Source organism: Fukomys damarensis, unplaced genomic scaffold, assembly GCF_012274545.1.
Source record: "Fukomys damarensis isolate Sample0158 unplaced genomic scaffold, DMR_v1.0_HiC HiC_scaffold_23, whole genome shotgun sequence".
NCBI classification, from domain to species: domain Eukaryota; kingdom Metazoa; phylum Chordata; class Mammalia; order Rodentia; family Bathyergidae; genus Fukomys; species Fukomys damarensis.
In genome coordinates this window covers 2147274-2161094 of record NW_022900935.1, presented here as the reverse complement: position 1 = coordinate 2161094, position 13821 = coordinate 2147274, and the positions used below count along the sequence as shown (strand labels likewise).

At 54.8% G+C, this 13821-nt stretch overlaps 1 protein-coding gene and 1 long non-coding RNA gene across 2 annotated transcripts in view; both read right to left on the bottom strand.

Moving 5' to 3' along the window:
- LOC104855424 (protein-arginine deiminase type-4) overlaps nucleotides 1–13821 on the bottom strand; it is a 26937-nt gene that overhangs the window by 9564 nt on the left and 3552 nt on the right. The window contains exons 2-9 of the mRNA XM_010614272.3: nucleotides 7998–8178; nucleotides 5933–5999; nucleotides 4700–4767; nucleotides 2987–3104; nucleotides 1928–2053; nucleotides 894–1072; nucleotides 702–805; nucleotides 142–253 (exon numbers count right to left, since the gene is read on the bottom strand). Of these exons, the coding sequence (XP_010612574.1) occupies nucleotides 142–253; nucleotides 702–805; nucleotides 894–1072; nucleotides 1928–2053; nucleotides 2987–3104; nucleotides 4700–4767; nucleotides 5933–5999; nucleotides 7998–8178 (955 nt within the window). The remainder of the gene's footprint in view (nucleotides 1–141; nucleotides 254–701; nucleotides 806–893; nucleotides 1073–1927; nucleotides 2054–2986; nucleotides 3105–4699; nucleotides 4768–5932; nucleotides 6000–7997; nucleotides 8179–13821) is intronic.
- Nucleotides 8299–13058, bottom strand: LOC104855365. Its single transcript, XR_778384.1, has 3 exons — nucleotides 13022–13058; nucleotides 12238–12420; nucleotides 8299–8378 (listed from the first exon to the last, which is right to left on the bottom strand). It is a non-coding gene; the product is annotated as an uncharacterized LOC104855365 (long non-coding RNA).

The following is a 13821-nucleotide window of genomic DNA, read 5'->3' as shown; positions in this document are numbered from 1 at the left end:
GGGCAGCAGGCGCCACGGAAAGTGGGGGGCAAGGGGGCGGCCTGGCCCGGCCACCGAGCCAGGGAGCTGAGGAGGGAGTGTCCTCCAGCAGGCTTCTGTGGGGACCTCGGCCCCTCCCCGTGTGCCGGGCGGGCCACGCACTTGCATCCACTGGTCGTCCTGGTTCTCCTCCTCCGGGCAGACGGTCACCTTGCACTTGGCTTTCTTGGCCAGAGCGGCCACTGCCTTCACGAAGTCTTCGTTGTCAAAAATGCTAGAGAGGGCGGAGGAGCAGCTCTGGATCCTGGAGTTCGAATGGGGCAGGGGGCTGGGGCAGGTGACACAGGGGCCCCCAAGATGCTTGTAGCCTGAGTGGAGGCTCCTGGTTGGTCTGGCATCTCTGTTCTTGGCAGGCTTCCCGTCGTGGTGCCCCCAGAACGGTGTGCCCAAGGCCGCACCTCCTGGGCCAGTTGGGACCTTTACGCTGAACTACATCCCCAGCTGCTTTTACTTTTAATTAAGGGGCAGGGTCTTGCTAATTTGGGAGTTGCCCAGGCTTGGGGTACTCTCTCCTCCTCTAGTTGCTGCCAGATTTGTGATCTTCCTGCCTCAGCCTCTCAGAGTGCTGGGATTACAGATGCCCCTGGCTTTTGTGGCCAGAAGTTGCCAGTGAGACGGGGCAAGGATCCTGGCCACCTAGTGGGCTGCAGCGGGGTCCTCACCTGCACATGTACACCTCCTGGGGAGGCTGGGTATTGGGGGTCATGATCCAGGGGGCCACACGGAAGGCGACGCTGTCCTGGAAGACCAGGGCGTCGGGGAGTTCCTGCAGGGGAGGGGAGGGAAGGGCTGTGACTCCCGCCACATCCTGGGGCGCTCGGCACACCCCCCGCGGGGCAGCCCGCCTGACCTACCGGATTGGAGGTGTCCAGCAGGGAGACGCTGAGGGAAATGACCCCCGGGAAGTGAGCGTCCGGGAAAGCCAGGCCCTCCACGTAGAAGTCTGTGCGGTGCTGGCCTCCCAGGAGCTCCAGGTGGCTGCAAGGCTGCTGGGGTCCCAGGACCACCTTATACGTAGACGGCAGTTTGCCCCCTGGACCGAGGCAGGGCGGGCTCAGGTCTGTGCCGCCGTCGGAGACCCTGTTCTCTCCCCGTGGTCTTTTCTCTCCTCCCTCACCCCTTCCTTTCCTCCTCCGCCATCCTTGGGGTGCCGGACACCCAGGCTCTCGCGCATGCTTACAAGCACTGAGCCTCCAAGTCATACCCCTCTTCCCCTTCCCCTAGTTCTGGGCTGTCCACCCCCACGTCACCTCCAGTGCCTGCTTCCCGGCTGGGGTGCAGGAAGGGCCATTCCAGGGTCTCAGGGCTCCACCCCACTCTAGCGGGGTCTGAGCTGGCCCTGGGGTGCAGGGCCCTGTCCTGCTGTCCTCAGCCCAGGGAGGGACCAGGCCATTACAATATCAGCTGCCCATGAGGGCTGAGACCCGAGTCCTGGAGGAGACACAGCCAGGGTCCGGGCGCCGTTCCCTCTGCCCACAGTGCCCTCCCCAGGGTGTCTGTGTGGCTGTCCCCGCTCGCCCTCTACTCAGACGACAGCTCTGGGGGGGCCCCTTGCCCGGCACCCACTTCACTCCCCCTCCCTCGCCTCCCGGTCCTGCCCAGGCTCTAGGTGCGCTGCTCAGTTAACCGCCAGCGAGAGGCAAGCGACGGAGGACAGAGTCAGTGTCGCGCACGGCTCTGGGAGGGAGGTTACCTCCTTCCTTCCTTTCTGGACCTGGTGTCTGTGGCCCTTGTTCAGAAAGCCCTAGACAGAGCCTCTGCCTGGCTCACGGCTTTGTCCTGGTGTTAGAGCCCAGCACAAGGCAGCCCCTCAGGAGTTTCTGCCACACGGGGACGTCAGAGGGTGGGGAAGGGGCGGAGAGGGAGCCGGTGCGGAGGGGACACTCACGGGCAGCCTGGAAGACCCTCACTCTGGCCATCTCAGACTTGGCCACGTGCAGCAGCAGCCGGTGCCTGGTGAAGAAGTCCTTGGGGGTCTTCGTGCTTAGGGTCAGCAGCGACAGGTCCTGCGCGTCTGGAAGGAAGAGGACGCAGCCCGAGGTGCTCAGGTCACCAGGCCATCTCCCTGGGTTGCCTCCTGGCACGGCCTGGCAGCCGGACCTGTCCCCCTGCTGCCCGGGGCCCCTCTCTTCCCTCAGACATGCGCTTTTCCATCTGAAGTCTCTGCCTCTCCCCGGGTGACACCGGCTGGCTCAGTGAGGCAGGGGCTGTGCTCATGGTGTTCGCCGCCGTGTCCCCGGCCCCCCGGAACCTCGCGGGGAAGCACCTGGCAGGCGCCCACACCCTCTGTGCAGGGGCTGAGCGGGCAGAAGGTTCACGAACTGACGTAAGAACAGCAGGGGGTGCAGGGGCAGCTCGGAGTGACCAGTTCTGGTGGACGGGGCCGTGGTGGAGGGGTGAAGGGGTTCGGGGCCCATCTGGATCTGAGTGACCCTGGGGAAAGTTCCTTCCCCTCTTCTTGGGTGTCTCCTCATCAGTAAACGGATGAAGGCAGCGCCTGGCACAGGGCGTCTGTGCCGGAGGGGCGGGTGGTGCAGATCCTGTGTCTGCTCCTTATCAGCTGTGCGACATTGTGCAGGCGAGCTGCTAAGCTTCTCTGTCTGCCAAGGCCTCCCTACCTGCTAAGCTTCGTGCTGAGGGGCGGCATGAGCTGATCGTCCCCAAGTGCTCAGATCAGAGTCTGGCGATGTCAGGGGACTCGGGGGTGACCCGGATATGACGAGGGGCAGCTTTCATTCTGATGGCTTTTGGGCCCCAGGTCTGAGCCACCTGCAGACGTTCAGGTTGGGCAGGAGGTGGCAGGGGACTGTGAGGCCTTGGGCAGGGACCGTTGTCCACTTCGTCCTCATGAGACCGTGCTCCCGGTGCCCTGACTCCCGAGGGCTGTCACAAGCTCACAGGCTTTGCGAAGAGGCCAGGCCCTGGTCCCACAACCGAGTATCTTTACCTTTGCTGTCAAACACCTCCTCGTCCTCACAGTCCGTGCCGGAGGACTGGGGATTGTTCCTGTCACAGTTCACCAGCAGGATGGCGCCTTGTCCGGAGGGGCCCCAGGTCCAGGTGCTCTGCGGACCCAGAAGAGACTGGAGCAGCCCCCTCAGCTCCCACGAGAAGCGGGCCAACCTCCCATCACCCCAGACCTGTGTGCTACACCCATCCGGTCCCCACACCAGGTGATTCTCAGCTTCCAAGAGTGACCGTTTGCCTGCTCCAAAAACCGTCTGCAATTTCACGAAGGAGCCCAAGACAGTGAACTGGACTTTAACAGCTTTTTTTTTTAAATGTTGGACTGACACAACAAATGAAGACAACAGTGTGTGACGAGAGTCTAATCTACCTAGTTACTGTGCTGTGAGAACTCTTAATTGCTTGTTCCACTGGGCTGGATGCTATTCTTAGCAGTCAGTCAGTCTCTGCCCAAAGATGAAGGCAGATTAAGTGGCTCCACCCTGGGAGGACCTAAAAAGGATGATGCCTCCTTCACAGGGCAGCTCTGGGGAGTGACTGCGGTGTAGACATTTATCCCCACACTAAAAACGTTTTGTTGGCCTGCAGCAGAGGCAGGAGGATCTCAAGCTGGAACCCAGTCAGGGCAATTTAGTGAGACCCTGTCTCAAAATTTAAAAAATGAATAAAAGGGCTGGAGATGTGGCTCAGTGTGAAGGTCCTGAGTTCCATCCCCAGCTTTAATTGTTTTATTTTATTTTGTGGTCTCAGGGATGGATCCCAGGGCCTCGGTCACTCTAGGCAAACTCTGCCCCTGAGCTACAGCCCAGTCCTTTCCTGCACTTCTGACTGGCTCCAGATTTTTCACTTTTCTTTTTTCTTTTCTGAAGCAGGCTCTTCTTATACAGCCCGGACTGGCCTCAAACTCATGATCTTCCTGCTTCAGCTTCCCAAGTACCAAGTGTGTGCCACCACTGTGCCTGGTCTGGGACCTTAGGGTGGCATCTCCTAAAGTGCACACAAGATCAGCACACACATGATTCCAGGTACTGGCGCAGGAGGATCACAGATTTGAGGCCAGCCTGACAGCTCAGTAAGACCCTATCTCAAAATTTAAAAAGACAGATGAAAAGGGCTGGGGATGCAGCTTAGTGGTACAGCACCCTTGGGTTCCATCCCAGTCCTGGAAAAAGCAGTGTGCAGGCAGCTCTGAGGTTTCAGAGACACTTAACCCATAGACCCCAGGCCAACAGTTTTAAGGTCCTTTCTGCACACCCCACCATCCCGTGTCTCCACAACAAAAAGAAAGAACTATAGTCCATTGAAATAAAAAAATTAGTTTAAAACAAATATTTTCGCCTATGTATATTTAACTGAGAGACTCAGGAGAGATTCTGAACCCATAATTAGTGACAATTATGGTTTTGTAAAAGTGATGGGACACACAAAACTAAGGGGCCGGGGATTTAGCTCAGCGGTTCGGTGGCCTGCCTTGCAAGCGCAAGGACCCGAGTTCGATCCCCGGTACAAAAAAAAAAAAAAAAAAAAGTGATGGGACACACAAAACTAAAATAAATGTTCTTTCTCCTTTCTAAATGTTTAGTCAACCTGCGATGGACGCTTTGCGCCATGTCCACCAGAGGGCGGTGTAGGAGAGCCCAGCAGAGCTAAAGGGAGCACGGGGGTGAGGGCACCGGTCAGGGTCCAGAGGTACCTGGTCTTTCATGGACCTGGCCGGCTTCGCTTTGCCTGAGCGGGTGACGTCCGCCAGCAGAGAGATCTCTGAAATTCCATGAATAAGAGGAGAGGGTTGGTGAGGGTGCGGAGTGGTGGGTCTCCTGGAGAGGGCACGTGGCATCTCCTCTCCCTTTGTCCCCAAGAAGTCTGGCTGCAATTCAGGGAGCTCCTGACCATTTTCTCTCCTTCAGAGGGCCAGGCCGTAGACCCCGAGGATCTCACCACCCCGAGGGGCTTCTGGATGAATTATCCGCCATCCTGCGAAGGGGCCACACGACTCTCACCAGGCTCTCGAAGCTCCGGCCCTCCACCCCCTTGGGATGGGGACACAGTGCTTACACCTCCTCCATCTGCTCTTCACGTATCTGTGTCCACATCCGGGGACGAACAGCAGCGCATGCCCTGGGCTGTGGGACCCTCTGACCACCGGGTCCACTGACACAGGTGTTTGTGCTCACAGTGAGGTTTGGGACCCTTGTCCTGCGTGGCAGTGGCCCGGGTGTCCTTTGAAGGGCATTCACCCACACAGCAGTGCAGGGATGGGTACGACAGTCCGCGGTGACCGGGACCTCATGTGTATTCACAGGGGCTTGTTATTAAAATGAAACCCGAACGTTTCAAGTTATTTGTATGAACAGTGTGACACTGCTCGAGATGAAGTCAAATTAAAAATGGGTTTTATTGTTACTGTGGTTGTCTTGGTTTTTGGAGACAGGGACTCGCTATGGAGCCCCGGCTGGCCTGCACTTTTAATCCTCCTGCCTCAGCCTCTCAAGTGCTGGGATTATCGTGCGTACACCATATCCAAGTTTTTAAAAAATCAGTTTTTAAGGGATAGGGCCTTGCTGTGTTGCCAAGACTGGTCTCCAACTCCTGGACTCAATCCTAAAAATGTGTTATATTTGAATGTGTTATATTAAATGAATATGAGCATGTGAGTATGGGTAGGTTGTTGGTGTGACAGAAATGGTAAAAATGGGATCTAAATAATGGTTCTGGGACCACGGTCTACACGATGAGGTAACACAGCGTCACCATCTGCTTTTGCTACAGATACCTGAGGCACCGGAAAGGTTCAGAGACTTGAATGCTGGAATTCACGTACTCACTTCCTAACTTGAGAAACAAGTTAAGATGCGTCATTCAAGTCCCCTCACCTCCATCCAGGAGAAATGCCCTGCAGGGTTTGGAAGGGGAGAGGAGCACTTACCCACACCCGTGAGGTAGAGCAGGGCTTGCACCGTAGGGGCCTTAGGTCCGTAGTATGAAATTTGAACCTACGAGACAGCAGCAGAGCGGGTGAGACTTCGCTTAGTCGTTCAACAAACACAAACCGGGAGCCTGCTCTGTGCCACCTGAGTTCAAATGACTACAGTGCCATAGAAGAGGGTCCCGTGGGAGCCCAGAAATGGAAGGACTGGTTCTGCCTGGGAAAGGGGGCCAGATCTTGGGGGTGAGGAGCAGAGGGTCAGCCGATGGAGCCGAGTGGAGGAAACATTAAGGGAGAGAGCTGGTTATGAGCCACCGGATAGGCTCTAGCAAACAGAAGGGACGGAGGAAAGACCTCAAGTCACCCCCGGGGAACCTGGCGAGCAGGGAGACTTGGCGTCTCCAGGCAAGAGCTGCTGAGATTTCCAAACACCAACCCCCTTGGTCTAAGGAGCAGATTCCAAGAAGGGCTGGGGGTAGGGCCGGGGATTTAGCTCAGTGGTGCCACACCTGCCTGCCTGCAAGAGCAAGGTCCTGAGTTCGATCTCTGATACAGAAAAAAAAGTGGGGGTGTGACTCCGTGGCAGAGCGCATGCGCATGTGCTTAGTTTGAGCCGGGCCCTGGGCCCAGGCCCTGCAGCCCCGCCCTGGCCCTGGAGAACACGTCTAATTGGCCCAGCTGCCACAGGAGGGCGGGGCTGCTGACTGACACGCCCAAGCAACTTGGCAGACGGTGGTAGGAGTTCCCCGAAGTGGAACAAGGCCAGTGGGCGTCCAGGGAGATACCATGCCGTGTAGCCTCTTGCTGCCTGGGACCCCTGCCTTGGACTCAGTCTCGTTGCTATGGCAGCCAGTGGGCTCGCTCCACTCCCGGGTCTGTTACTGCCAGTCTGTGATTCCCAGGCTGAAAGCTTTTGTTTGGCTACTTGTTGCGCTCAGGAAATAAGGTGCCCATACCAAGCTCTTTACACTGACCGAGAGAGGGCCGTCCCTCCCCTCTGCTTCCACCAACTTTCTTGCCCCACAGACGTCCTCATTGTGCCCAGCGCGTGTCTCCTTCACCCAGCGCCGGTGCATGGCCACCGTCCCATGTCCCCCGCCTCTCTTTCCCTCTGTCATCTTCAGCGTGCCACTTCCTCCAGAAGTTGTCCCTGACCACCCCTACCTGGGTACCCAAGCTTTGTGCTCCTACAGGAGGTGACAGCCCTTGGTCCCCAGCGATGAGCCTGCTGAACTTTTTCCTCCAGCAACAAGGGGCTCGGCTCTCTGTGGGAAACCCAGAGTGTTGTTGGGACCATCTTGGTTCCAGGTAGGGCCCTGAACACATCCCAGTTCCTGGAACCTGTGAACTTGACCTTGTTTGCAAAAAAACAAGGTGTAGCGGGTTAAATATCTTGAGATGAGGAGATCATCCTGGAATATCACAAGCGTCCTTATGAGAGAGGGACAGGGATTACAGGAAGTGGGGAGGCGGAGTGACCACGGAATGGTGTGGTGGCACCACACATCGTGGGAGAGGCAGGGAGCTGCGCCCCCTCAGCCTCCACGGGGAATGTGGCCCCGCTGACACCTGGATCTCAAGCCTCTGTCCTCTAGGACCGGGAGCAGGCGACGCTGTTGCCTTAAGCTATCTGGTAATGTGCTGTGGTGGCCACAGGGAAGTAACACGGGGGTGGAGCGGCGGTCCTTGGGACCCCTCCGTGGCTGGCATAGCCCTCTGTGCCAGGGTTAATGCCGTTTACTTGTCTGTTACCCGATACCCCCACGCACAGGTTGTGAGCCCTTCCAGGACTGCAAGCTCCCCCGGCTCCCCTGGCTTCCTCGTTTCCGTCTTCCTGGTGCCCGGCAGTGTCTGGCATGGTAGGAGTTTATTAAACATTGGCCCAGTGGATGGCTTGAATGAAGACCCTGGCCCATGGGACCTTTCGGTGGAAGAGGCCATCATGAGCTTTTCCGAAGGGAGGCAAGTTCTGGGGCTGAAACTATGCACGAAGGCGAGACAGCCCAGGTACGGCTGCTGCCTGGCGGGTGTCCTTCCACACTTCCGCCCCAAGGCTCACACTCACCTTCTGGTCATCCATGCTACTGCTGGCAGCTTTCATCCTGAGGGTCACCTCCAGCTTAGGGTCCAGGGGCCATTTGGAGGAGCCCGAGGGATTCTTCTTGGCTGGAGAGCCGTGGGTGATATCCACAGCCACCCCTGGGGGCGCAGTGATGCTGAAGGATGTGCAGCCCTTGGGGGCAGAGCTGTGGAAGGGACCGAGGGAGGCAGAGAGGCCCATGAGGAAGGGCTCTGCCCAATATGGCTGCCCTGGGATCCTCCTTTCCCAGATATCAACCCAGGCAGCAGCCAGCTCTTACTCTGCCCGGAGCGGTAAGTACACTGAGGTTGTCAAGAGGTAATGAGGAAAACAGGAAGATCCATTCAGGAGGGCTTACACTTGAAACTAGAAGATAGCAAAGTAAAGTCCACACCAAAGTCTATCTGTCTGCCTGTCTGGCTCTCTGTGACATGTATGCATAGAACGGTGCGTGCATCCAGAGGTCTTTAACACACCAGTGTGTATACACGGGGCTGCATACATACAAAACAATCACACAGACTTCTGCTTTTGAAACTGTAATCGACCAAATACTCTTGAGAATCTTCTTATAATATGTCTGGATCACGGATAAAACATACTTTTCAAAGCATTGCTAAGTTTACAAGAAGTAAGGAGAATCTCCAGGAATCAGCCTTGTCTTTGTGTGTATGAACACACTCACACACACACACACACAGTCTCACACACGCTCACACTACCAGCACGAGGAGCCACCCACACAAAGCACAGTAAATTGAAAAAAAACAAAAAACAAAAAAACTCAAAGATGAGCTGAGAGGATGGTGGGTATTTTAATATCAGACAAAAAAATAGGTTATTAGTTACAACCCACACTGTCATCAGTAGAAAAGATCACAACCTAATCATGTAGGATTCCAATCACCTAAAAGATATTCTCAAATTGTGTGCGTCTGATAACATAACCATGACACATACACATGTATCTCAAAGTCATTCAGAAGGAAAAGACTACTCAGAAAGAAATGAGAATCAGATCAACAGCAGACTTCTCAATAGTAACAGTGAAATCTGGGGCACAATTGAATAAACCCTCTTAGAATTCCGAGAAAATAACTATCAATTTAGAATTGCACACAGGGTCTTGCTATGTAGCCCAGGCTGGTCTAGAACTCAAACTCAGGTGATCCTCCTGCTTCAGCCTCCTGAGTGCTGGGATTAAAGGCATACACCACCATGCCAGCAACCCCCAAAATCTTTTTCAGATGAACAAAAGTTAGTGTTTGAAAATTAACAGACTTTAAGCCGGGTGTGGTGGCACAAGCCTGTAATCCCAGCACTCAGGAGGCTGAGGCAGGAGGATCGCTGTGAGTTGGAGACCAGTCTGGGCTACATAGTGAGTTCCAGGTCAGACTCAACTACATAGTGAGACTCTGTCTCAAAAAAACCCAAAAAAAAAAAAAAAAAATTAACAGACTTTGACTGAAGCAAGTTCTGAGGGCATTGTTTTGGAAGAAGGTCACCAAGGCCAGAAGAATAGCACAAGAAAGAATGGTAAACCAGTAAAATGTTAAATTTCTGCATAAATCTAAACAAATATCATTTATATAAGAAGAAGTCATTAAAAACATCAAATTTGTGAGATAAAAAGGGACAGAATTTAAATGGGCAGGAAAGTGAGGAAAGCGGAGGTATTCAGAGGTCCTTGAATTCTCACCAACAGACATATATTCAATGGGATTCCAGTTCTACTGAACTTGACAAGTTGATTTTAAAATTTGCCCAATGAGAAACCGAGGGGCCAGATAGTCTGGATATCCCTTAAGGAAAAGAGGTAAAAAAGTGAGGGACTTGTTCTATCAGGCACAAGACACAGAGATAAGGATGGGGTATAATGACCCAGTCCGAGACAAAGGGAGTGTGTAATTTAAGAGAGCCCTTACTTAATCTATGGAGGAGGTTTTGGACAGACCTGGGGACAGTGGAGACTGCATCATAAATGGGACGAGGACATTCATTCATTCATATGGAAAATAATTAAATTGGACAAATAATGAAAGAATGACACTGATCCCAGCTTCACACTGTCTTAGTTCCTTTTATCATTGCTGGGATAAAATACCCAGCACCCAAAGTTAAGGGAGGAAAGGTTATTTAGCTCACAGTTTGTAGAGGTTTCAGTCCATAGTCGGCTGGCTCCGAGGATTATCGCAGAGGAGAAACAGTCCATGGTGGGCAGAAGGCAGCAAAGCAAGCAAGGGACAACAGCTCTTTCTATTCCTTATATTTTAGCAGGCTACTTAGGGTGGGAGGCATTCCCACCCTTAACCCTAGAGTCCTTGATCCCATCACACACTCTAGATCCAGCCACCTCTGAAAAAGCCCCACCCATGACCACATTGGGCGGGGTGGGGGGCATCTAGACTCGAGCCGTAACACACCATACACAAAAGGTGAACTGCAGGCGGAGAAAGTCATAAATGTACACAGCAGAACTCTGAGTCTTTTAAAAGAAGATGTAGAAGCACATATCTGTGAGCTCTTTCTGAAATAAGACATCAAACCAGGAAGCATGAAGGAAAACGCTGAGAAGTTCAACTAGATGAAAATAAGTGCTGTAAAAGACCTGCACAATCCACGGAGAGCTTATTCACAAGGCAAGAGCAACGAGGGCTTAGCATCCAGAATGTCTAGAGAATTTAAATTTAGGAACACAAAAAAGACAGCCCCATAGCAAAAACAAAGGGCGGGGTCAAAAGACGAGAACAGGCATTTAGAGAGGTGGAAAGATAAATGGGTGATAACCCGTGTTACTGATAAGCAAGGAATGGAAATGTCCAGTCGGCCTCGAGACAGGATATTACAAACACTGGATCGGTGAAACACAACGCTCTAGACTACATGGGTCAGCAGAAACTCCAAGGCACTGCTCAAGGGGGTGTGATGTTAACCTCTTTGTAAACCGGCTTCATGTTTGCTTGGACAGCCTAACATCAACCAACCGAAACCCAACAGCTCCACTCCTACACTGACATTCTGGAGAATTTCTTCCACGTGGGCATCAGGGGACACATTCAGGACAGCTTGGGGCAGTCCTCTCTGTCTTGGTGAGCAGACCGTCCAGACACCCACAGACACAAGAGGCTAAAGAATTGCAGCCGAGTGGGGCATGGCGGTGTATGCCTGTCATCCCCGTACTCAGGAGGCTGAGGTAGGAGGATCACCACAGATTCGGGGCCAACCTGGGCTACCCAGTGGATTCCGGGTCAGCCTGAACGGTGTAGCAAGACTCTGTCTCAAAAAGCAAAAACCAAGCCAAAACCAAAACCAAAAAATACACACAGTGCATGGGTGACTCCCTTGAGAGGCAGAACTCACTCACAAGGGTCACAAAGATACTTGGGATTCTTTCCTATCTTTATTTTTGTGATAGGGTGGGTTTCTGTCTGTACATTCAAAGTTATACATATTCATGATGGAGAATTAGGGAAGAGGTAGCAAGTGGTACCACGGCTGTCTCCACACACCTCGAGTGGCTACGCGCGCAGACTGGAACCAAGACCCACGTTCTCATCAGGAGGGAGGGAGGAAAGGAAGAAGGAAACAAGGCGGAAAAGCAGGCAACCTGCTCCACTCTAATAGATTAACAATGTCGGCAACAACTGCCAGCCGACTCTTGCCCTGGAACATCCATCGGAGCAACAGAAGGGAAACACGAGCCTGTTTCTTGCTCAAACAAAAAATGTCACCAGGAAGTCTAATGAAGACAGAGCACAAGCAGCGGTCACATCATTCCCCCCGCACGCTCCCCTCAGGGATGTGGCGCTTGGGATTTTTGTCACCATCTGTGACATTTTGGGCTTGGCACCTTCTCCTGCATAATGGTGCTGCCCAAGTTGACTTTGACCTGGGTGGAGGCTGCCACCCTGACCAGCCAGTCACCTCTCCCCACATGGCCACCAGCCGCTGTGGTGACAGACATCTGATGGGGAGGTATGGCTAGTCCCATTTTACAGATGAGGAAACCGAGGCTCAGGGAGGCCAAGCCACTCATCCAAGGTCCTCGGCTGACAATGGCTGTTCTAATGCCATCACTGCCACCCATGGTGGCTTCTTTTTCTGCATCTGCCCCACCCTGCCTGTCCAGCTTCAGCTGTTCCTCAAAACCAGAGGTTCTCAAAGTGCAATACTCGGGACACCTGAAAACTTCTTAGAAATGCAGAGCCTGGGCCCCCAGACCCACCTACATGCCGGCCCTCCAGGAGTCCCTTACAAACCCAGGCAGAGCTGCCCTGGATCTCCAGGGAACCAGGGCATAGGGCACAGGCCTGGAGGAAGGAAGCAGATGCCTGTGGTGTGTGTGCCTGTGGTTGCTGTTTTTCTGTGAGGTGGGTGGAACCTCTTCAGAGTCGGCAGGTTTGTGGGGCTGGAAAAGAGAAATATGCCTTCTCTCTCAAGGCCCTTGAGGCAACACTGGGGTAGGGGGCAGGAGCTCGGAGGGCTCAGGACAGCCGTCCTGGGACTTGATACTGGGTAGTGGGAAGCCAAGGTAGGGTGCACAGGAAGGGAGCAGCGCAATCACAATGGTGTTGGAGGAGGAGGAAGTTTGGGAGGAAACTAAGCTGGGACAGATGGAAGGGTATAGAGAGTCTTGGGCAATTCAGGGCTGGCTGGGGACACAAAGGCATTGACACAAAGGGAGACTCGGGGTCCCCCTGAGGGAGCTGAGAAGACCAGCATTCCAACTCCGTTCCCCCCTGGGTGAGTGTGGGAGGCGCAGCGCTGCAGCAGGGTTTCTGTCAGGACCCCGAAGGCCCCCAATGGCTCAAGCACTGCAGTAGCACCGCTGTCCTCTGCCAGGCCTGAGCTGGCCACCCTGTGTCCGGTGCACCGTGCCTCAGCACGGCACTATAGAGCCGGACTGGGGTCAACCCGCTTCGCAGGAGGAGAAACTGAGGCTGGAGACAGGAGTGGGCTGCTGTTGGCTGGAGGTGCCCCTGTGCCCTCCCCACCCAGCCTCTCCCCACTTTGCGGAGGTAACAGGATGGTGAGAGGGGCAGGAGCGCCATCCAGGTTGGGGGGTGGCCGGTTGGCTTGGTGTTCAGGGCCCCCGGGTGGAGGCAGCTCCAGGTATGGGCACAAGGAGACCCGGGGTCAGGGCAGCGCCGCCGGCCAGGGAGTCACCTGGGCCCAGGTGACAGGTGCAGCCCCTGAGGGCTGTGAGGTCACTGAGGGCGGAACGCAGGTGGCAGGCCCGGGGGAGGAGCCGGGGAGTGGGAACCCAGCTCACAGCCAGGTTTCTGCAAGAGGGTTTCCAGGCAACCGCGGCCAAGACAAATGAGGCCTCCTGTGCTCAACCTTCTTCCGTTCACTAACAAATACTTTAAGAATACCCGCTATGTCCCCTGAAAGGCCCTCCCTTAACACACACACCCATCGTTCAGCTGAGCACACACACGGTCCCTCCCTCCACTGTTTCCCTGGCCCGGTGCCGAGGACCAGGGTGGGTATGACAACCATTGCGGGGTCCCCAGCAGAGCTCCTGGCTTACAGCGCCCTAAATCCCTAACCCTCCGCCTCCATGGCAGGCCACCTGCCTGGCCCAGCCCGCGCTGCCCAGAGGCCCCGGTTTCTCCAGGGAGGTCAGGAGGCTCATTCCTCGGCCAGCTCGCAGCTGCCCAGCGCGCCAGAGCCGTGGCCGAGGCCAGGAGGAGAGGGCTACGCCGCGCACCCCGGACTTTTATTTGTGCTTCCGCTCTTTCTTTGGAGCAGTTTCCAGATGTTCTCAGCTCCCCAGCAAGGGGCTGTCCCGAGCACCTGGGGTCTG